Source organism: Herpailurus yagouaroundi, unplaced genomic scaffold (assembly GCF_014898765.1).
Source record: "Herpailurus yagouaroundi ecotype Mexico unplaced genomic scaffold, PumYag 185, whole genome shotgun sequence".
In the NCBI taxonomy this organism is placed as follows: domain Eukaryota; kingdom Metazoa; phylum Chordata; class Mammalia; order Carnivora; family Felidae; genus Herpailurus; species Herpailurus yagouaroundi.
This window is the reverse complement of record NW_024412416.1, coordinates 7,120,041-7,141,512: the sequence shown is the minus strand read 5'-3', so window position 1 is coordinate 7,141,512 and position 21,472 is coordinate 7,120,041. Positions and strand designations below refer to the sequence as shown.

The window sequence follows — 21,472 nt, the reverse complement described above, 5'->3', positions numbered from 1 at the left end:
GATCCTCAGTGTTCCCCTCCTTTTTTTCTTTTTTTTTTTTTAATGTTTTTTTATTTATTGAGAGAAAGAGAGACAGAGCATAAATGAGAGAGGGGCACAGCAAGAGAAGGAGACGCAGAATCCGAAGCAGACTCCAGGCTCTGAGCTGTCAGCACAGAGCCCGACATGGGGCTCAAACCCATGAACCATGAGATCATGACCTGAGCCGAAGTCCAGCGCTTAACCTACTGAGCCACCCAGGCGCCCCACCTCCTTTTTTTCTTGAACATTTGCTCTAACCTATAATGGATCCACTTTCACTTATTTTTCACCAAAAGATTACTGGAGACTGTAAAATTGAGCATTTGGAGTCATGTGTTCACACGAAATGAAAAATGATTCCAATTATATACACATTGTACTTTCAATGCAGCAAAGCATGATAAGATGGCTAACAAAATACATTAGGATCTATTAGGAATATATATTAGGATATATTAGGACACAATTCATATAAAATGTTATATTAGGATACAAATACGAATTTGAAGACAAGAAGAAACAATGTGAAATTTCAAACAGTATGGGAATAATTTGCTCTCTACTTTTTATATCAAATACTAACACCAAATTACTTTTGCAACTAGGTTTCCCTGGCTATGTTCAAAAGTGTCACGTTATACACCATAAACGTATATGTTATATGCTAATTGTATCTCAATAAAGCTGGGGGAAAAAAGCTTATAATATTTTTAAAAACGAATATTTAATATACACTGAAAATTGTATCTTCTGCAATTATTCAAATTTAATAGCAAAAAAATGTTAAGATCAACTTAAAAATTAATATGTAAGGACATCTACAGTTCTTCAACATCTTTTGGTGGTATGATCCAACATTTTGAGAATCACAAAGCTAGAACACCGCCTTTCTCTTCAAACTTTATTTCTCCTGGGACTTCTTAAAATTTCACTTAATTCCAGATGCATTCTGAAATAATTAAAAAAACAAAACAAAACATAGCTTCCTCTAATTACTGGGTGACTTCATTCACTCAACAAATACCTAAGAAGCTTCTCCTACATGAAAGACACTGGCCTAGGTGCTATGGATATGGCAGTGAATGAAACAGACAAAAATCCCTGCCCTCATGGGAGTTTACCTTCTTTCTAGTGACTTCTTTTGATGTTTTCACTCAGCCTGGTGTACCCAGCTTTGTAATTAGTTGACAATGATCTGCCTAATTTTAAAGTTAATTTTAAAAGAAGGAAATTTGTTCCAAAAAGAAAAAACCACAATCTGAGCCACATTCTGCCTCCAAATATCCTTCCATAACTGAACAGAAATGCTTAGAAGGCAGAAAATTTGTGTGAACCAGAGAAAAAGGAAAAGGCAAGTTAGCTGTCTGAAAACCAATACCCGTTTCTAGTTGATTACTATCCTTTTATATAAAGATGATGCCACTGCATTAATGTACCTACTCTGCTAATTTTTCCTAGTGGCAGTAATGCTTATTCTGATTCTTTTGTTCACTCCAGTGTGATCTATCTTGAAACCTAAAGCAGATCTTTTCCCTAACTGGCCAAGGTTGGGGGAGCAATTTAAAGTGGCATCCAATGAGGCACTGACTAGAGTAGGATTCAGCTTGGGCCCTTGGCCCAGAGTAACCATTCATTTCACAATAATGTTGTACTCAGATAATTGTATCAGAAGCTCTGGTTCAGAGAAAACCCTGTCTGATGATGGGGGGGGGGGGGTGGTATTAATTTAGGGTGACCTAGGTGTTTGTAAGTGTCAGTATCTGAAGGTCTCTTCTTTGGGTTGGTCAGTTTTCCTAGTGAAAAATCTCTAATCTCCTGCATAAGGAGTATAAACCTGGCTGTCATATCTTACCTTTCAGTTTGTTGGCTTTCATTCAATTCTTGTTTTTAGCATGACAATCTCATCCCTACTCTCAGCTATGCCTCACGAACATGAAACCAGGGCCTACATGGTTCAGTTTCTCAGGAGACTGAACCTCCAGCCTTCTGCGGAGGTGGAGAAGACACAGTCAATTGGCTAAGTAGGCTTAGAGAAAGGGGCTAAAGGGCCTGATTGCTTTTTTTTTTTTTTTTTAAGTTTACTTATTTATTTTGAGGGAGAAAGAGCACACACAAGCAGGTGAGGGGCAGAGAAACAAGGAAAGAGAATCCCAAGCAGGCTCCACACTGTCAGCACAGAGCCCAACGTGGGGCTCAATCTCATGCACTGTGAGATCATGACCTGAGCCTAAACCAAGAGTAGGACGCTTACCCGACTGAGCCACCAGGAGCCCTCTGATTGCTCCTTGCAATCAACTTCACCCAATCCTCTGAGTTTAAGCCCACATTACAGGTATCTTCAGAGGTACCTAGGGCCTCCAATTCTCTGACCCTTTCCAGAGTTCTCTGGTGCAAGGCAACTTGTTTCTTGATGGCTAAGCTCTGCAGTCTTGTTTCTGTTCTCTGAAGTGTGTCAAGTCAGTTACCACTCATCAGTTAGCTTCTCAGCTCCCAAAACTGATTCCTATCCCATCGCCAATCATCTCCTGCCTCTCATGTCTCTCCTTTCCCATTCTCTTTGTTTTTGTTAAAGTTACACCTTTTACTTCTTTTTGTCACTTTAATAGGATTTGGGGATGAAGCAGAGATAAATGCATGTGTTCAACACATCGCATCCTGTTTAACCAGAAGTTCTAAAATTATTTCCTTAAGTCATATCACTCCACAAATACTTAAACGCAATACATATAATAAACGTATTCATGAGAACACAGCAATAAATAGTAAAGACACAGTCTCTATCTTTCCGTAGCTCACATACAGTCTGGGAGGAATCACGGACAGTGTACTAGTAATTCCACAGGTGCTGGGAGACAGAAAGGAAAAGGTCAGGGTGACCCAAGGGTTTACCAGAGGCAGACCTAACCAAACCAAGGTGGGCGGAGAGAATACAGGAAGAGTTTTTTGGAGGAAGTAACTACTGGCCTAACACCAGTGAATTGTCTAGAGAGAAGCCTGTTAAGCCTGAAAGAGCTTACCGGCGCTGGATCTGCCTTGCAAAATTGTTGCTAGAAGCTGAGCAGGGAAACTGGACTTCACTGTGCAGGGTGGCGTTACGGAAGAGGTCACAGAAGTTCTCAAAGAGCTCTAAAAGCTCATCGGATGTATTCTCAAACACTGCAATCACCTCTGTTGTCACCATATTGTACACCACAAAGAAAGATGCCTGCAGAAGAACAGAGACAGCTTTGAGACAGCGGGTATGAGGCCATGCCTTGGAAACTTCTCACTTGGCTGAAAATTCAAACTACCCAAGGAAAACAAGCGAACCCTTCCACTCCTGCACTAGCACAACAACGTGGCTGCACGTGGTTCTGGGAAAGGAGGAGGCCTCGGTGGACTTGATCAGTCCAGGGCCATCAGTCATGGCCAGTGTCGCCAGATTTACCACTGGATCTGCTGCTAGAATTACGGAGCTGGCCCACGTATGTGTGTAGAAAGGTTTTCAATCTTTCATTTAAGACTGCAAATTCAACATTTTTCCTTCCTAGTAATTATTCCTGACTTGCTCTCCAACCCACCCTGAAATAAAAAGCACTTTTTTAAAATGCCAGATTTAATTCTCCCTCCTGCTGAGAAAGTAAATGGTAGCCTGTAGCTGCCTGTTGGCAAATTATTTTCTCTTGTATACGTACAGTTGAAAGTTCAATTCAGGGGCATTTATTTTCCCTCTTAAGATTTCTAACATGCAGAGAGACACCTTAAGTACACTGTGTCCTAACACTGCCCAGGCAAGTTGTCACCAAGCAGGGAACTGCCACTGAACAAATGGAAAATCAGAGTCGCATTTTCCATTTCTTCCTTCACAAGTGTTCTTTCAGCCAAGAGCATTTGTAAGACACATTTGAGATCTGTAGCAATTAAGATCAGAGGGGACATCTGAAAAGCATTCAAATGCCACAGGTGGCAGGGTTACTGCTTTCTCTGAATGGGCCTCTGGGGGACAGGCCCTCTTCGTTTAAACAACCAGTGCTCTCTGCTCTGCCTAACAAGGAAGCTCCAGGAATCCCTGCGTTTTGTCACAATGAATGTGGCAGTGTGAATCAATCTGCAGGCTTCCAACAGGACTCTAGAAGTTTTCAGAACATTAGGATTAGTGCTCCCCCTCCTATGACTGACTTTAAGTCTCCATCACCAATTCCTGGAGCCACGTGGCCCACCTGTTTTACTAGTCATTAGTCCTTCCAGAGCTTTCATTACATGACTTTTTCGGTCACCTGGAAATTAAATACGGCTGTAAATTAAAGAGGTTGGAGGGTAACCTGAGAATAATACCCATAATATTAGCAAGGCTTTGTGTGTACATGTGCCTTTTACTCATTAACTTTATTGAAACCTATCAAATTAAACTGGGGAAGGAGGTGGGAGGACAACTAGGGCAAACTGGGTTTAAAGTTACAACCTCTGTCAGCAAAACACCGAGCTCCAGTACTGATTCTAGCTACAATTTATTACAGCTACTGGAAATAAGTAGGTCATGTTTTTTAGCAAAGGGAAGAAGGACAATCTCAAATGCAGCTACCACAGATGACTTAGTCCTTCCAAAAGAAAAAAGGTAATTATAGCTCAAACCTAAATAAAAGATTGAGTCATGTCCTTTCTATATACGTGGACAACATTTGGATCATTTCAGGACTTCACCAGGATCCATCACAATTATATGAATATAAAATTACACAAACCTTTACTAGGCTTGCCTCCAGGGCAGACTGGGAAATACAAGACAGAAGGGTACAGAAGTCAAGGGCTTCACTGCCAACCCCCCATGACACATAAGATACACTAGATGCTCCTTCGTGATGGCTCAACGGGTGACTTCATCATTAATAGGGAAGAAGAAGAATCCAGAAAAAGTAACATCCAACCGTTATTACTCACCGCTCCCCCTCCCCGCCACCTTGAAGAATACACAGGCTATGATTCAGAAGAAAAATACTGGAAAACATTTTACCATGGATGCCTGGTAAGGTCTCAGGAAACAATGCCCTGTACAGTCTCTCCTATGATAGAAGCAACTGCAAGTCAGTGGGAGATACCAGACTCAGCCCCCTTTGTGGTTTACTGGTTTGCTCTCTATTCTCAATTCTCCTTAGATAGGAATCTAAGGACAGATTCTGGAAATAGAACAGGGGGGCAAAGGTATAGAAAGGTAGGTATCTTACTTGATCAACACTAAAGAGGAGAGCCTCTCGAAGAGAAATGCCCAAAATACCCTGAATTTCAACATGGTGTTTCAACCCAAGAGTCTTACAGGTTTCTGTGCCCTTAACACCATTTTATTCCCATCTGAGAAATAGCTATCTCCCCTAAAGAGATCTTTTATCCAAAGTGAAAAACCCTAATACTTGAAGTCCTGATGATTCACTTGGGGGATAAGAAACTCTGGCTTCCTTTTAATCTTTTCACTGCCCTACAATCTACGCATGGGCAAGGTCAGAGTAAAGTCATAAAACTTAACTGCCAGATGAGCTTACCTATTAGTTACCTTCTAAAGGCTTTATGAAGAAGTATATTGACATTAACCATCTGGGCAGGAAAGAGGCTAAATTTTTAGAAAACGTTTCTGGTATGGTGGGCTCATTCTCATTCCTAGAACTAAAGCAGTCAGACCACTAATCACAGCCTCACAAAATCAAGGCAGGATTATCCACAGGCAGTCCAAACTTCAACCCTGTAGCATTTGGGCTTCTATCTCAGGGGTACTGAAAATGCTCTGCAGAAGAATCAGGGTAATAATCACAGAGTTGACTATCCACATGCCAATGGCTTGAGATTTAGCTTCCATTTGTCCAAATGAATACACGTGGCCAGAGAAAAATGGAGTTGTTTTGAGCTTGAGGCCTAGGAAAACAAAAATTCAAGACTACATGAAATGCGAATTTCGGAGAGGCTGGCTACAGGCAAAGACAGAAATGTTCCCATCTTCCCAAGGGGATGGGAGGAGCAAAGAGCAGGAGAGCACCGCATACCTGTGATGGATCCGTGACCCGCAGGGTGACCACGTCCTCACTAGTGTACTTGATAAACAGATGGTTTTCGTCCAGAAGCTGCATTTTCCACATGCGCAGCTGCCGCAGCTGGTCAAAGTACTGGAAGAAGCGCCTCTTGGCCATGGCACTCCCGTCCTGCTCCGCCCGGCGCCACAAGTACACCAGCAGCCGGTGTTTGAGGGAGTTGATGAAGGGATCTCGGAAAGGACTGGCCATGCCCGTCTGACTGTCCCGCTGCACCTCAGGGAAGACAGCTGACACGGTGAGGAGGTCATCCTCATAGCAGAAGCGGCCGATGGTCCTCACGTCAATGAAAGTGCCTTCAGGGGTCACCTGGAAGACGTGGATGGTCTGCTGCTGCACTGACAAGATGGCCAGGATGTTTTTGTACAGGTACAGCCCTTGGTTGTGCGACAGGACCACTTTATCACACTTGAAGGTGCGCGTATCACATAGGCGGCCGGTGTGAAGGTCAATGATGTGGAGGGAATAGTCCTCCAGAGGGGACCGGGGGTTGGGGGTCACGGACTCACTGTTGCGATACACCTCGTAAAAAGGAGGATGCGGCTCATCCGGGAGGTAGGCAGCTGAGCCCACGATGACACAGCGACAGTCGTCAGTGAAGAGGCTGCACTCCCGGTTCAGGTGCTCACCGTTGGCGGCCACGTTGGTGATGTGCAGCAGGACGAAGAAGCGTTCAAAGAGCCGGCCGCGGATGCTGACCGACCGCTGGTCATTGCCGTTGGACAGGATCTCCCCCTCATAGCCCTGCAGTAGGTCCTCGGCTGCCTGGCAGCCCTGGTACTCATAGATCTCGAGAGACGTCTGGTCTGAAGAGAAAGCAATAAAGTAGCGTCCATCAGGTGAGAATTTACGCAAGAAACAAGGAGGCTTTTCAACATTGACGACCGTGAAGTTGGGGAAGACATTCTGGTGGAATACTCGGACCTGATGCCAGTGGGTGCCTGCCTTGCCCGAGCTGATCCGTCGGCGTTCCAGGCGGTGAATGACATTTTGGTTCTGGATCCTTCGAGGTTTGATGGTGGAAACATGATGATCCATTATCACATCTCTGCACGGAAAAGTGAAGAAGTCACGAAAACAAAACAAAATTGGCCGAAATACAAATATAGAAAGGTATAGAAAGTATAGAAGGATGGAAAGTCAAAGCTTTCCCTCCTTATACCCTGGACCCAGGAACTCCCAAGATGACAGTGATCAGCAGTTCTCCTTCTCAGATTAGAGTGAGAAAGTGGTCCTGACATTTCTGAGTCTAAAAACAGGTTTGAGGGAAGGACCTGATTCACTAGGAACACCTGCAAAGCACACTTAGATGTTGGGAATATTCAAGAGAATAAACCTAGAACTACATCAGAGTTGTTCAGTGTTAACAGCAACGTTCAGTGCACATTCCATTAAAGAAATCTATTTACTGGGCTGTTAAGATGTCCATACTACCCAAAGCAATGTATAAACACAATGCATCCCTATCAAAATCCCAATGGCGTTTTTTGCAAAAATAGAAAAATTCATCCTAAAATGCACAAGTGATCTCAAGGCACCCCAAACACCCAAAACAATTTTGTGAAAGAACAAAGTTGGAAGACTCAGACTTCCTGATTTCAAAACATATTACAAGGCCAAAGTAATTTTTTTTTAAGTGTGGTACCAGCATAAAGACAGACAAATACACCAATGGAATACAATAGAGAATCCGAAAGCAAACCCTCACAGATGTAAACTCAAGATTCAGAAGTTCAGAGAACCCCAAGCATGATAAACACAAAGAAATCTATGCCCAGACCCATCACAGTCAAACTTAAAAACGGAAACACAAAGTAGAAATCTTGCAAGCAACCAGATAAATGATATATTGTCTGGAGGGGAACAATGCAATCATCTGTGGATTCCTTGGGAAACTGTGGAAGCCGGAAGGAAGCAGAAAGTTTCTGAAGCGCTGAGCTGCCTCTGTGTCACCATTCAAATCTCAGCTAAAACAGCAACTTCTCAGATTCTCCCTACCTTCCCATCCACACCAACTGTCATTCCACCCTATTTTGTTTTCTTCAGCCCTTCTCACTTTTTAAATTATCTTGTTTACCTTTTTAGTATCTGTCACCACACACAAGACCCCAGGTACCCTGCCCAATTCCTTGCTGAATCCCCACCACCACCTGGGGCAGAACCCGAGGCACAGCAAGTGCTCACAAGTAGGTTAAATGAATGCATGGAACAACATTCTAAATGGGCCCTGCAGGGTAAAGAATTCACAAGGCAAAGAAAAAGAGGAGCGTTCACTTGGAGGAAATACACTTGGAAGGAGAGAGGCGTGATACATTTGAGAATAGAGATTCCAAGTGATTAGAGCCCAGGAAGCACAGAGTAATAAAAGAGAAGCTTAGAAAAGCAGACTGGAGGCAGACTAGAAAACACTTCACACGTCACGCCAGGCCACACCAATGCCACACCAGCTATTGTGGGTTTTAACCAGGAGTGACTAACCTAATCTATATTTTAGAAATAAAAACATATACACAGTGTGGTATTTATTTATACCCTGCCTCCTTCTAAAAGGGATCTGAAATGCTGTACATAAGTATAGATACTATCTGGTCCAGTGAAAGATGTGCATATCTCTATGACTGAGCAAACTAGATTTCTCAAACTGTTAGTCACAACTCATTGATGAGGCTTTGAAATAAATTTAGTGGATATACCAGACATTTTAAAAAGTGGAACAAAAACAGAAAACACCGAACTGTATCACATACAGTAAGGGCAAGTACTATTTCATGAAACTTTTGTTTCAATTATACATATGAGTTACACGCACTGGGTGAGGATATAAAATATATTCCCTACTGATCTAGATTACAGCAAGAGAGCGCATAATGCCCTCAGGCCAAATCTAGTCTGCCTGCCTGTTTTCGTAAGTGAAATTTTATTGGGACACAGCCATACCCATTTATTTACAGGTTACCTATGGCTGCTTTTGTCCTACAGAGGCATAGATGATTAGTTGAGACCAAAGACCACTGGGCCCACAAGACTGAAATACTTACTATCTGACCCCTTGCAGAAAAAGTCTGCCAACCACTGATCTTGGGCACTGGTTCCTAACTGGAGCAACTGGAGCATCTGGAGACAATGGTTGGTTGTCCTAACTTGGGAAGGAGGGGTGTTATGAGTGTCCACCAAACAGAAGCCAGGGATGCTGCCAAGTAAACAGGCCAGCCCCCCACATTTGGACCAAGAGGTCAATAGTGCTAAGGATGAGAAACCCTGATCTAGAGAAATATCTGCACGTAAATAACAAGAATGTCTGCAGCAGGACCGTTAGAAATAGCACGAACTGATGACACTCCAAATGCCCAGCAACAGAAGACTAGATAAATTCTTCCAGGCCTATTCATGCAGTGGAATCTCATGAAGCAATAAATTAATGCTTAGCTAATTAATGTTAGCTACACATAACAACCTAAATGAATCTCAGAACACAATGATGAATGAAAACAGCAAGCAGCAGAGTATTTCGTGTGTTTCTCTTTACATAAGCTTCAATTTCTAGTTTAAAAGCCATCAATAGGGGCGCCTGGGTGGCTCAGTCAGGTAAGCGTCCGACTTCAGCTCAGGTCACGATCTCACAGTCCGTGAGTTCAAGCCCCGTGTCAGGCTCTAGGCTGATGGCTCAGAGCCTGGAGCCTGCTTCCGATTCTGTGTCTCCCTCTCTCTCTGCCCTCCCCCATTCATGTTCTCTCTCTGTCTCAAAAATAAAATAAACATTAAAAAAAAAATTTAAAGATGGGTATTGAGGAGGGCACCTTTTGGGATGAGCACTGGGTGTTGTATGGAAAACAATTTGACAATAAACTTCACATATTGAAAAAAAATAAAAATAAACTCTATTTTGTCTGATATAAAAAAATTTATAAATAAATAAATAAATAAAAGCCATCAATAGATATGGAACACAAATATCAAAAGCAAAGGTATTATAAAATTAGAACAGTGGTTACCTGAGAAAAGTAAGAAACTGGATACAGGTTGGGACACACTGGCAACTCCAAGGTTACATTTTTTTCCTAAATCAGCACTCACTGTACTGTCATTCTTTAAAGATTACATATATTCAAAGTATTACTTGTACTCAGAATTTTTAATCAGAAAATAATTGTGAAGAGAAAACTAAGGTAGGACAAGAAGACGAAGCCAGACGTACGCAGAAAGGCACACCACACGGACCTGCAGCACTGCCAACCGTCTCATTTGGCCCTGATTTTCTCAGCAGCCAGAGCAAAAAGGAAAACACAATCAGTTACAGAATGTGCACGGCCAATAAGATACAAACTTAGTAACAGATGCTTGGAAGAAACGGTGGGAGTTTAAAAGCAATCTCATAAGTTTTCTCAAAGACCCTTGGCATGATCAGGTAAGCAAAATCCTCCACAGCTGACAACAACACGGTATTAAGTCACACACAGCTACTCCTTGTAACAGTAACATTATAAATGTGGCTACTCTGATTCAGCCTTAAAAACACAGTATTACGGTTGAAGCATTTTAAAATACCAAACAGCATACAAAACTGCCTCACTCAATCCCTGCCGAGGGCAATCCTGCCAACCTAAGACTGGGTTGGAGTCAGAGGGAGACCAGACCGGGATGAGAAAGGCAGACGAGGCCCAGGAGCAGGAGGAATAGGGACCAGACACTATCTAACAGACGAACTGCTGAGTCGGATAAAGTGCATACTAGAGTTGCTCAGCTAAGAAAGAGTCACTGATCATATTAAGCAAAACAGATGCTTAATTCTAAGAAAATTGGGATACACTTTGCATAGTCCCATCTGAAATTCTGATTTGTCTTTTATAATATATATATATATATTTTTTTTTTGAGAGAGAACGAGTGGGGTACAGGCAGAGAGAGAGGGGGACAGAGGATCCAAAGCAGACTCCATGCTGACAGCAGACAGCCCGATGTGGGGCTTGAACTCACAAACCACGAGATCATGACCTCAGCCCAAGTCAGATGCTTGACTGAGCGACCCAGGCGCCCCTCTCTGATTTGTCTTTTTAAGAGAAAGACACCAGTAACTGGGGTGATGGGTGTGAAGGGGTGGGGTGAGTGGAGCTGACGACCTGTTGGCTTCAGCTCCAAATCGTACAGGAAATCGTCACTGAATTTCCTTCCCTCAGCGTGTGTGCTCTCTCTCTCTCCCTCTCTGTAGGTACACACAATTTTATATCACACAATTGTGATTTTGAGAGACATGGAGTTTTTCAAGGCTTTTTCAATTTGTTCTCTCACTGTTCTGATTATAAAAGTACACGCTCATAAAAATTCAAACACTATAGAAAAAGTATGTAATGAAAGTCCCCTCTAGTCAGGGTGAGACTTACGAAAAAAGAGAGGAACTTACGAGTGTCCTAAAATCTGGCCCTCTCCCAGCTCCCTTAGGCCAGTGAATGAATGGCCTAGCAACTCTCCAGCTAGCAGGAACCAGAAACCTGACAGTCTTCCTTGATCCCTCTTTCCCTCGGCCCCCTGATCAGTCCCCAAACTCTGGAGACTTTACCCTCTAAACAGTCCTCTCTAATCTTCCACTTAGTCCTATCACAAGCTGCCGGCACCCTTCTCCGAACTTCTACACTTTCACGTCTGCGTTACTGCACCAGCTTCCTACCTAAATCCACTCCTTTCAACAGCCAGAGTGACCTTTCCAAAATGCTTTGGTGACCGCGTCCTTTCCCCTGTGGACTAATACAGGTCAGTATCTCCCCACTTGCTCTTAAAGAGAAGAATCAAACCCTCAACATGCCAACCAGGTGCTCAAAGGTCTCAGCTCTGCCTCTCCGGCCTCATCTTTTCCCGTTAACTCTAACCATTTATTTTCTTCAAGAGGGACCCTACCTCCTGTCTCGGAAGCTTGGCACCTGCTGTTAACCAAACCTAAAAAAGCTCTCCTCCTCCCTTTGCTGAGTTAACTCCCAATTCAGCCATCAGCCTCATAATCACTTCCTCAGAGGAGTCTTCCTTCGACTCCCGATTAGCTAAAACACTAACTTACTGGCCACACCTCTCCTTCACGGCACTTACCACGCTTGCAACTCTGTCCCTGCATTTTACTCCTATCTGTGTCACTAGGTGGTGGGTGTTCTGCACGCCGATCACACTACGTGACACCTCTCAAGCTTCATCTCCTGCACGTTGGACCTGCCTCACGCCAAGCTCTTTGCCAACTCAGGTATCCACAGGTGCTGTTCCCTCTGCCTAGAACGTCTTTCCCCAGGCCCTTGCCATAACTTCTCAAGTTGCAGCCTGTCATCTCCTCCAGGAAGTCTTCCCTGACCATTCTCTCCAACACAGGGCTCCCCGTTTATTTTTTGTCTTCTCCACAGTAACGGCCACGACTTGAACACGCACTTGTACTTGCAGGGTTGTGCGTTTAATAATTTACTCCCCCCACTAAACGGTACCCCCGGGATAGGAAGCAACCACGTCCACACCAGTCACCGAAGTTTTCTCAGAGCCTAGCGATGGGGCTGGCCTCTCGTGTGCGTTCGGCACGTTTTTTATGGAACGAGAAGAAAGCCTGGCTGGATCGGGCCACTAGCTCGTCGAGTGGCACTAGACCTGTCCTTTTCCTCCGCTGCGTCTCGGCTTCCCCACGGGGGCCGGTGCACCCCCCCCCCAATTCCTCGTGACAGCTTCCAAAAACGGTAAGGGGATACCGAGGGGCGGGCACACACACCCAAGGGGGCGCCCCCGGAAAGAGAAGGCCGGGGCGGGGCCTCAATGGGAAGAGACCGCTCAGGGAGGGCGGGGGCCGCGGAGCCTCGGCGTCTGGCAGGGAGGGGGCCGCCCCGCGGCGGGAAGCCGGGGAGGCCTCGGGAAGGGCCTGACGGGCTTGGGGGCTGGGCCAAGAAAGGAGAGGTCCTCACCTGTACGCTCCGGGTTCAAAGGGCCGGGGAGACGGACCCCCCGGCCTGCTCGGCACGCGCCTCCCCCAGCCCCGCCCCCGCCATGCCTCCGGCTCCGGCGGCTGCGAGTCCCCGCTTCCGCTTGCCGCCGGAAGTGCGGCTCAGCAAGAAGTGGGGAGAGCGCGGCGTCGTCGTCAGCCGGCACCAAGAGAAGATACAGCGCACCCTGGTGCCTGGAGGGGGGATCGAAACCACAGGGGCCCAGTGGCTGTGAAGGAAAATTAACAGGGAGCCCTAACCTGGTCACGTTGGTGATCTCTTACAGTGAGGTCTCCGCGCCTGCAGGACACGTTTGCAAAAACATGGGTAAAATTAATGTTTCAGAGGCACCTGGGTGACTCAGTCGGTTAGACGTCCTACTCTTGATTTCGGCTTGGGTCACGATCCCAGGGTTCATGAGTTTGAGCCCTGCATCGGACTTGGAGCCTGCCTGCTTGGGATTCTCTATCTCTCCCTCTCCCTCTCTCTGCCCCTTCCCTGCTTTCTCTGTCTCTCTGTCTCTCTCTCTCTCTCTCTCTCCCTCTCTCTCTCTCTTTCTTAATAAATAAATAAAACTTAAGGGGCACCTGGGTGGCTCAGTCAGTTAAGCGTCCGACTTCAGCTCAGGTCATGATCTCACAGTTCATGGGTTCAAGCCCCGCACCGGGCTCTGTGCTGACAGCTCAGAGCCTGGAGCCTGCTTCGGATTCTCTGTCTCCCTCTCTTGCTGCCCCTCCCCACTTGCTTGCACTCTTTCTCTCTCTCTCTCTCTCTCTCTCTCTCTCTCTCTCTCTCAAAAATAAATAAAATTTAAAAATTTCTAAAAAAATAAATAAAACTTAAAAAAAAAATTTTTTAATTAATGTTTCACCTCGTAATTAGATGCACCCATTCATCGGCCAAGAAATAATCTGCTCTGTGTTGTCTCCTCCCTCACAGCGAGCACTTGGACCACTGGACTGGATTCATTTCTGAACACTCTGCCCAAAGCAGTTGCTGGCACGTAGTGGAAGTACAGAGAAGCTTCTTGCACTAACCTAGTCCCATAACCTCTACTTGGACAGTCTGCCCCCAGATTTCCCTCTCTGCCTCCTTTGGATCATTCAGTCCTCTGTGCATGAGTCACCTGATGGCTTCCTGGCTGCTTTCACTCCACTGCCACCCGCTGTTTTCTGTTAGCACTCAACGCTGTCTGATATTACCTGATGTGTGTGTGTGAATTTCTTTCCCTGTTCTGTTTCCCTTTCCCCTTCTAGAATGTCAACTCCATGAGAGCAGGGATTTTGTCTTGTTTTCCGTTCTATCCTCACCTACAGCTGGGTTTAGCGTCGTGTAAGTGCCCAGTAAGGATTCAGCCCACGAATGAAGGGCTCTGCCCACATTGCTCACAGCAATCGTAGGAGGAAGGAACGTTAATTAACCTTTACAGATAAGCACACAGACTCAGGAAGGGTAGGTAGCAGAGAGGAAACAGGCTGGGTTCTCTGTCCAGCCTTGACATTTCCAGACTGTGTTCTCAGGTACTGACTGCACGGTTTTCTTTTTCTCTTCTGGGAAAGGAAGAGTTGCCTGCCTAGTAAGGTTATTGGAAAGATTAGAGGTGGTATACTTAAAGCGGCCTGCACAGAGCCTGGAATGTGGTAGGTGCTCATTAAAGTATTATTGTAATTACCCAAGATCAACTCCCTTGCCCACCCATGATGCAGTTGAGACCCCAACAGGTACCTGACTTGTACAAGTTCATACAAACACAAACAGAAGAACTGAGACCATGACCCAGGATTTCCATCGCCCCTCTCCCCTCTTCCAGGGTTATCTCCTCTAGTACCAAATTCTGACTCTGCCTTTCGGGTTCCTACATGATTTTAAGCAACTCACTCACCTTCTCCAAGTCTGTATTCTTACACCTAAAATTGGGGAGGGGCACCTGGGCGGCCCACTCAGTTAAGCATCCAACTTTGGCTCCAGTCATGATCTCACGGTTTGTGGGTTCGAGCCCTGCATCGGGCTCTGTGCTGGCAGCACAGAGCCTGCTTGGGATTCTCTGCCTCTATCCCTCCCCTACTTGCTCTCGCTCTCCCTCTCTCTCAAAAATAAAATAAACATTTAAAAAAAAAAAACAAAATAAAATTGGGTAATTATCTGACTTGATTATTAGATCACATAAGAGAATGTAGTTTAAACTATCCAGTGCTACCCAGATGGAAATGTTTGGGGCCTGCTGCCTCTGTACTGAGCCTGGTAATTAAAATTAGGAGCTTCCCTGGCAGCAGGTGTTGAAGAATAACTCAAAAGAAGCTTCACACCTCTCACCATCTACAAAAACCAATTCCAAATAGACCAAGACTTAAATATAAAGGCCAATCTATGAAACCCTTAGAAGGAAACACATGCATAATTCTTTATGACCTTGGATTAGGCAACAGTTTCTTAGGTATAACACCAAAAGCACAAGCAACCAAAGGAAAAACATAGATAAATTGAGCTTCATTAAAATTTTAAAATGTTTGTGCTTCAAAAGACACTTACGAGAAAGTGAAAAGACAATCCGCTGAATGGGAGAAAATATTTGCAAATCATATATCTGATCAGGGTACAGCATCAAAAATATTTCTTAAAAAAACCCTTGCCACTCAACAACAAAAAGACAAACCAGTTGAAAAGCAGGCAAAGGATCCAAACAGATACTTCTTCAAAGAAAATATACAAATGGCCAACAAACACATGAAAAGCTGCTCAACATCATTAGTCATCAGGGAAATACAAATCAAAACCATAGTGAGATACCATTCCTCAGCCATTAGGACAGCTATAATTTTCAAAAAGGAAAATAAATATTAATGAAGATGCAGAAAATGGGAATTCTCTTATACTGCTGGTGGAAATAAATGCTACAGCCATCGTGGAAAATAGTTCAGCAGTTTCTTAAGAACTTAAACACGGAGTTCCTGTATGACCTAGAAATACTTCCTTTAGATATATGATCAAGAGAGATAAAAACATGTCCTCATAAAAACTTGTATACAAATGTTCATAGCAATGTTATTCATGATAGCTACAAAGTGGAAACATCTCAAAGGTCCATGAATGGATGATTGGATAAACCAAAGGTGGTATATCTATTTGATGGAAGATTAGTCATGAAAGGATTGGAGTGCTGGTATGTGCTATGACATCAATGGACCTTGAAAATATTATACTAAGTGAAAGAAGCCAGACATAAAAGGCCACGTATTGCCTGACTCCACATATATGAAAAATCCAGAATCCCTGAAAATAGAAAGTAAATTAGTGGTTGCTGGGGGCTGAAGAAAGAGGGGAATATGGGAATTTTGCTGATAAATACAGGGTTGCTTTACAGGGTGATGAAAATGTACTGGAATTAGATGGGGGTGTTGGTTGCACATCTCTGTGAATATACTCAAAACCACTGAACTGTACATTCTTATTTTTTTTGTGTGTTTATTTATATTTGAGAGAGGGAGAGACAGAGCATGAGTAGGGGAGGGGCAGAGAGAGAGGCAGACACAGAATCCAAAACAGGCTCCGGGGTCTGAGCTGTCAGCACAGAGCTGAACGCAGGGCTCAAACCCACAAACCGTGAGATCATCACCAGGGCTGAAGTCAGACGTTTAACCGACTGAGCCACCCAGTGGCCCTTGAACTGTACATTTTTAAATGGTGAATTCTATGGCATGCACATTATATCTCAAGTTAAAAAACAAATGGGAGGAGCTCTAACCTTCAGGTCGTCCCCAGCTCCGTGGCTGGGGTGGTCTGTAGAGACAGCTGTGAGTGGGCTGCAGGCCTTCCCCTTCTCTATTGAGCCCCTCTCCAGGGGTCAGCCCAGCCCCCCCCGCCCCCCCCCCCCCACCGCCCCTCCACAGCCCTCCCTATCCATTCCCGCCCACCATGGAGAAGGCAGGACTTTCTGGAGCTCCTCTCATTTCTTCCAGGAAAGCCTTCCCTGTGGGACAGAGTTTAGACCAAAAGCATTCTTGGACATTGAGTTCATCACAGTTTTCCCTCCACTTTTGTATATGTTGGAAATTTCCCATAACAACAGCAGAGAGTAGAAGTCCCCTCCCCCCTGTCTGGCATCCAGGCAGCCTGCGTCTCTCTTCACCGATAAGCTTACTCTCAGGCTTTGCCTACGTGAAGACAGAGCAATAGAAGGAATTCCCTTCCCCTGGAATGTGGACTCCTAGTGCCCTGTCCCTAGCATAACACTGCATAGGGACAAGGGGACAACAGGGCCTTGCCTTCTTTTCTCTGCTGACCTCTGGCATGTAAGCTTTCCCCAAGAGAAAAAGGGGGTGTTAGGTTGCAGTGAACCTGGTTTCATTTGACCTCCAGTACTTCCTACTTCCTTGCTTAACCTATCTGCACCTCAGTTTTCCCATCTGTAAAATGGGGGTAGTAATTGTAGTATCGATATTATAAGGTCAGCAGGAAATAAAATTAAGTATTGCATTTAAAGCTCTCAACGCTCTGCCTGGCACATCTTCCATGACTTTTAGTGGTGTTACATCCAGATAAACCCATCATGAGTTGAAAACATAAGTTGAGGGTAACCTGGGTGTCTTGGTCAGTTAAGCATCTGACTCTTGATTTTGGCTTGGGTCGTGATCTCATGGTTCGTGACATCGAGCCCCGCATCAGGCTCTGCGCTGGGAGTATGGAGCCTGCTTGGGACTCTCTGTCTCCCAATCTCTCTCTCTCTCTCAAAATAAATTTTAAAAAAGATAATATGGTAAGTCAAAAATGCACTGGACAGCATAGCTTAGCCTTGCCTACTTTACACGTGCTCAGAACACTTACATTAGCCTACAGCTGGGTAAGATCATCTAACACAAAGCCTACTTTATAATAAAGTGCTGACTACCTCATGTCATTTGTTGAACACTGTGCTAAAAGTCGAAAACAGAATAATGGTCATTTGGGCACAGAATGGTTGTCAGAATATTGGTTGTTCACCCTCGTGGTCACATGGCTAAGCACCACCAGAGAGCATCGTATGGCATGGCGCTGACCTGGGAAAAAACAAGAAGTTAGAATCGGACGTGTGCTTTCTACCGAATGCATATTGCCTTCCCGCCGTTGTAAAGCTGAAAAATCTTGAGCCCAACCATAGTAAGTCGGGACCATCTGCATTTAGTCTCCATCAATGTTAACGCGGTAATCTGGCTCTCACCATGCTGGGCCACCTTCCCTTGGAACCTTGCAAATTTTCATCATCAGTGAGGCTGTAAGGCCCTTGAAGATAAAGATTGTTTCCTACTTCCATGTGCCTACCCCAGGTTGACTGCTCTAACTTCTCTGTGAGTATCGGCTTCATCCTGCAATCCCGCCACTGGCTTGTTGTGTGGCTTTGGCAAGTCATTTCTCTGACTGCTTTCCCATCCGTGAAATGGGTATACTGGGGGGTTTGGATGTGGGAAAGCCATTGTGTTTGTGAAAGAGACTTAACGTTTACATGAATTTGTAAATTCAACCAATAATATACAAATGCATTTGTAATTACAAAATAATTACAAAACAAAATACACAAAATAATACACAAACACAATTACTTGTAATTACAAAAATAATACACAAACACAATTCTCTCGTAAAAGTCTGGCAAATGATGGCAAAAGAGAGTAAAAACTGGAACTCGCCTTCACATCCTCAGTCCCACCCCTTCCACCTCGTAATTACACACCTATCCTTCCAGGCCTTTCTATGCATTATTGGTACAAATGTATGAACAATCAGAGATCTATAAATAGGATTTCGCTTCACTTTTTTCTTTAAACACGAATGGATATGGCCTTGCGTATCGTTTTGCAACTTGCCTTTTGCATTTGTCAGTAATATTTTTGAGATTGTTCTAGGTCAGCACCTAGAGATCTAACTCTTTCCACGGTATGAACGCCCTTCATTTAACTATATTCCTATTTATGGGCATTTAGGGTTCTTTCAATTTTCACCTTTATAAGCTGCTTCAATGAATAATCTTTTATCTATACCTTAGGGCACAAGCATAAACATACAAGACATATATTAAACAGTAGAATTACTAGGTCAAAAGTTAGCTTTTTTTTTTTTTTTTTTTTTTTGAGAAAAACAGAGAGACAGAGCATGAGCCGGGGAGGGCAGAGAGAGAGAGGGAGACACAGAATCCGAAGCAGGCTCCAGGCTCTGAGCTGTCAGTACAGAGCCCCATGCAGGGCTGGAACTCAAGAATGGTGAGATCGTGACATGGGCCAAAGTCAGATGCTCAACTGACTGAGCCACCCAAGCACCCCCAAAAGTTAGCATTTCAAAAGTCAGAGTGCTAATTACAAAAAGGTTGTATCAGTTTGTATTCTCATTACTCTGCACCCTTGCCTGTACTATGTGTCATCAATCTTTCTTATTTTTGCCCATGACATTAGCAGCAGATGACATTTTATTGTTTTAGTTTAGATTTTCTTGATTACTGATGAGGTTGACTAATTTGTTTTTTCAGATGTTTATTGGCCGTTCATGCTTTTACGCTGACCTGCCTTTGCATACCCTTGGCTCATTTTTCTCCTGGGATACTTTTCCTTATTGATTTGTAGGAACTATTTATATATTCTGGAGATGGATCCTTTAGTAAGACTGCAAACACCTTCTCCCTGTGTGAGGCTGGCTGGTCCTTAATTTTTAACTTGTATTTAATATCTATTTATAGGGATGTCTTTAAAACGCTCTGCCTTCCCATGACTGATTCTTGCTCTTTGTCAAGTTAATGCAGAGTCCCACGTGGGGAGGCTGTCACACTGTGCTTCCAGGAAAATCTGCCAGGGGTAAAGGAGGCCCAAGGTTGTGTTTCCTCCCTACCTTTTCCAGGAAGTGGATTTCGTTTTGTTGCTCTCAGAGTCTGATGTTAAAGAGGCAACCAGGGGCAAGACTAGGACTGCCTTCTGAGTCTTTGCAAGGACTTGCCTTCAATGCAGAATGAAATAAAGAGCAACAGGAGGGCTCTGAGCAGAGGAACAGCTTAAGCAGATTTGTGTCTCAGAAGATTCACTCTGAAGGCGCCTGGGTGGCTCAGTCAGTTGAGCATCCGACTTTGGCTCAGGTCATGATCTCACGGTTCGTGAGTTCGAGCCCTGCGTTGGACTCTGTGCTGACGGCTCGGAGCCTGGAGCCTGCTTCAGATTCCGTGTCTCCCTCTCTCTCTGCCCCATCCCCACTCATGCTCGGTCTCTCTCTGTCTTAAAAACAAATAAAACATTAAAAGAGAAGAAGAAGGAGAAGGAGGAGGAGGAGGAGGAGGGGGGGGGGAAGATTTACTCTGGCTGTCACAGGGAGAGGAGACTATTGAAAGACTAGCCAGGAGGCTACTGCAATAGACCAGACAAGAGATGATGGTCGCCTGGATTTGAGTGAGAAAGAAGGTATGAAGTGGTCAAATGTGAACTATATATTGAAGATACATTGCCAATGGCTTTGATAAGCAGTGTGAGAGAGAGACAGAAAAGAGGCAAGTATATTCCAAAGTATTTGGCCTAAGTAGCTGTGAATGCTTTTACTCAGAAGGTAATAGAGGGGCGCCTGGGTGGCTCAGTCGGTTGAGGGTCCAACTTTGGCTCCGGTCATGACCTCACAGTTCGTGGGTTTGAGCCCCGCATCAGGCTCTCTGCTGTCACTTCAGAGCCTGGAGCCTGCTTCCGATTCTGTGTCTCCCTCGCTCTCTGCCCCTCCCCCCCCTCACGTTCTGTCTTTCTCTGTCTCTCAAAAATAAATAAGTGTTTAAACAATTAAAAAACAGGGGTGCCTGGGTGGCGCAGTCGGTTAAGCATCCGACTTCAGCCAGGTCAAGATCTCACGGTCCGTGAGTTCGAGCCCCACGTCGGGCTCTGGGCTGATGGCTCGGAGCCTGGAGCCTGTTTCCGATTCTGTGTCTCCCTCTCTCTCTGCCCCTCCCCCATTCATGCTCTGTCTCTCTCTGTCCCAAAAATAAATAAACGTTGAAAAAAAAATTTAAAAAAAATTAAAAAACAAAAAAGAAAGTAACAGAGTATTTGGATTGGGCTACATTTGAAGTCATCACCGTGAAAACAGGAACCATTTGTTTTGCACCTACTGATCCCAGAGGCCTCACACAGTGGCAGGCATATGGGCATGCAATAAAGATTTGTCCAGTGCTAATACCAGCCTTCTGTACATGCAGGGCAGTGCCTCAGATGACACACGTGATATTTCCGCAGCCTTCCGCCTGCCTCTCCCAGATGTTCCAACTTCTAATTGCCCACCGCTCCCTCCCACTGTGCTCCCAGCCGAGGAAGAACATTGAGTCCTGAGCCCCCACAGCAGCCCATACTCCTTTGTCCCTCTTGGGAGTCCTAGTGCACACAAGGTCCCCAAGTGAGTGGGATGATGGAGTGCTAGGGAGGGGGGCCTGGAGGACCTGAGAGCTTCCTCTCCGGTCACTTCAGTCCTCCTGTG

General features: G+C 44.8%; 1 protein-coding gene across 6 annotated transcripts in view; it reads right to left on the bottom strand.

Moving 5' to 3' along the window:
* The window catches only part of DET1 (DET1 partner of COP1 E3 ubiquitin ligase), a 57,472-nt gene extending 44,351 nt beyond the window's left edge, over positions 1 to 13,121 (bottom strand). For 3 of the 6 annotated variants that reach the window (XM_040493705.1, XM_040493707.1, XM_040493704.1), the window contains exons 1-3: positions 12,995 to 13,096; positions 6,030 to 7,122; positions 3,039 to 3,226 (exon numbers count right to left, since the gene is read on the bottom strand). In XM_040493705.1, coding sequence (XP_040349639.1) covers positions 3,039 to 3,226; positions 6,030 to 7,112 — 1,271 coding nt within the window. In that variant the 5' untranslated portion in view covers positions 7,113 to 7,122; positions 12,995 to 13,096. Of the gene's footprint in view, positions 1 to 3,038; positions 3,227 to 6,029; positions 7,123 to 9,112; positions 9,212 to 12,994 lie in introns of those variants that run through there. The other 3 variants (XM_040493708.1, XM_040493709.1, XM_040493703.1) reach the window with 2 other exon arrangements.
* Positions 13,122 to 21,472: the final 8,351 nt, after the last annotated feature.